Here is a 2,440-nt window from a genome sequence, read left to right on the forward strand (position 1 = left end):
CGCCCGGCCTCGGCCTCCCACAGCGCTGGGATGACAGGCGTGAGCGCCCGGCCTCGGCCTCCCACAGCGCTGGGATGACAGGCGTGAGCGCCCGGCCTCGGCCTCCCACAGTGCTGGGATGACAGGCGTGAGCCCCCGCGCCCGGCCTCGGCCTCCCACAGCGCTGGGATGACAGGCGTGAGCCCCCCGCGCCCCGCCCAGATTTTATTACATGTCTTCACGCTCAGAGCCTTTCCTCAGCCACACCCAGTCTGCTCAAGAGTGCGTTCAAGTCATTCTCCGTTCCTGTTCCAGTGCTTTTCATCTCTCCCATTGCCTTTTCATTCTTAGGATTTCCACTTCTTGGCCTATATGGCCTGTGTTTGCATGTTGTCTGCTTTTTCCATTAGCGCCCTTCACCTGTTAATCATACTTGTTTTAAACTCCCAGGCTGATACTTCCAACATGCCTGCCGTATCTGAGGAGTTCGGCTTCGTCTCTTCAAGCTGTGTCTTCCGCCTTTTAGTACGCCTTGTCCTTCTCTCTGGAAAGCTAGACACCATGTACTGGGCGAAAGGCACTGAAGTAAACAGAGCTTGAGCAGCGCCGTGGTGAGGTGCGGGCAGAGGGCGTGGGTTCCCTGAGCCTCTGATGAGGTCTCAGTCTTTTAGTGAGCCTGTGCCTCGCGACACTGAACTTCACAAGTGCTTCTCAGTTCTTCCTTCTCCTCTCACTTAGGCGGGACAGGATGAATAGAGGAAGCTGATGTGGGATACTTCTCTTTCCACAGGTCACTCAGACTCTGATGAAACCCTCACAGGTAAGGCTCTGGTAACATAGTTTCTCTTAAGGGAAAGGCCCGGTGAGAAAGAACAGAAATGTCTGGCCTATTTCAAAATCATTATTGTTCTCCTCTAGAAGACTGCCCCCCACCCCCACCCCGAGATTCCTCAGACTTGTGCACGCTGTGCCCCCAGGAATTCATCAGTTACAGCTCAGGGTTTCCCAGATAAGTAATGGCTCCCACAGAGGCTTCTGTTCATGGTTGCGTGTTCTGGTAAGTTGTGACTCCCTGTATCCACCTCTCTGTTCAGTTTGAGGGGGCAGAGCTTGCCCTGTGACATCAGTTCTCTGAAGGATGGAAGAAGAGCTGTTGAGGTTTCAGTTGGTTCAGCTTTTTAATTGTTACAGTGGAGTAATAACTTTTAAGCTCCTTACATGCTAGACCAAAAACTAAGTCATTTAACTTTTTTTTTTTTTTTTTTTCTGAGACCGAGTCTCGCTCTGCCGCTCAGGCTGGAGTGCAGTGGCGCAATCTCGGCCCACTGCAAGCTCTGCCTCCTAGGTTCACACCATTCTCCTGCCTCAGCCTCCCGAGTAGAGGTGCCCGCCACCTCGCCCGGCTAATTTTTTCTTGTATTTTTAGTAGAGATGGGGTTTCACCATGTTAGCCAGGATGGTCTCGATCTCCTGACCTCATGATCCACTCGCCCTGGCCTCCCAAAGTGCTGGGATTACAGGCATGAGTCGCTGCATCCAGCCATTTAACTTTTAAAAGGAACTGCCAAACTGTTTTCTTAATTGGTGGTACCATTTTACATTCCCACCAGCAATGTGTGAAGATTCCTGTTTCTCCATATCCTTGCCAAAACTTATTTTCCTTTTTAATTTTTTATTTTACCCATCCTAATGGGAGAGAAGTGGTATCTCCTTTTGTTTTGATTTGCATTTCCTTGATGACTAGTTACTGACAATGTTTATTTTTCTTGGAGAAATGTCTGTTCACATCCTTTCCCCACTTGTTGTTGTTGTTGAGACTGAGTCTTGCTCTGTCTCCCAGGCTGGAGTGTAGTGGTGTGATCTCAGCTCACTGCAACCTCCACCTCCTGGGTTCAAGCGATTCTCCCTCCTCAGCCTCCTGAGTAGCTGGGATTACAGGCACCTGCCCCACACCCAGCTAATTTTTGTATTTTTAGTACAGATGGGGTTTCACCATATTGGCCAGGCTGGTCTCAAACTGCTGACCTTATGATCCACCCACCTCAGCCTCCTAAAGTGCTGGGATTACAGGTGTGAGCCACCATGCCCAGCCTCTTTCTTCATATATTCTAGATCCAAGTCCTTTATGAGATGTATGTTAAACCAACTTTGCACTTCTTAGATAAATTCCAGCTAGTTGGCTGGGCGCGGTGGCTCATGCCTGTAATCCCAGTACTTTGTGAGGCCAAGGCGGGTGGATCACCTGAGGTCAGTAGTTCAAGACCAGACTGGCCAAATGACAAAACCTCATCTCTACTAAAAATATAAAAATTAGCTGGGCATGGTGGCAAGCACCTGTAATCCCAGCTACTCTGGAGGCTGAGGCAGGGAGAATCACTTGAACCCAGGAGGTAGAGGTTGTAGTGAGCCAAGATCGCACCACTGCACTCCAGCCTGGGCAACAGAGTGAGACTCTATCTAA

The 2,440-nt window shown here is 50.1% G+C and overlaps 1 protein-coding gene across 2 annotated transcripts in view; it reads left to right on the forward strand.

Moving 5' to 3' along the window:
• Positions 1-141: 141 nt before the first annotated feature.
• Positions 142-2,440, forward strand: part of ZNF57 (zinc finger protein 57) — a 10,488-nt gene continuing 8,189 nt past the window's right edge. The window contains exons 1-2 of one of the 2 annotated variants that reach the window (XM_017848028.1): positions 142-595; positions 770-799. In XM_017848028.1, the coding sequence (XP_017703517.1) occupies positions 785-799 (15 nt within the window). In that variant the 5' untranslated portion in view covers positions 142-595; positions 770-784. Of the gene's footprint in view, positions 800-2,440 lie in introns of both variants that reach the window. The other variant, XM_017848027.1, reaches the window with a different exon arrangement.

This window comes from Rhinopithecus bieti, unplaced genomic scaffold (assembly GCF_001698545.2).
Source record: "Rhinopithecus bieti isolate Rb0 unplaced genomic scaffold, ASM169854v2 scaffold_30687, whole genome shotgun sequence".
NCBI lineage: Eukaryota > Metazoa > Chordata > Mammalia > Primates > Cercopithecidae > Rhinopithecus > Rhinopithecus bieti.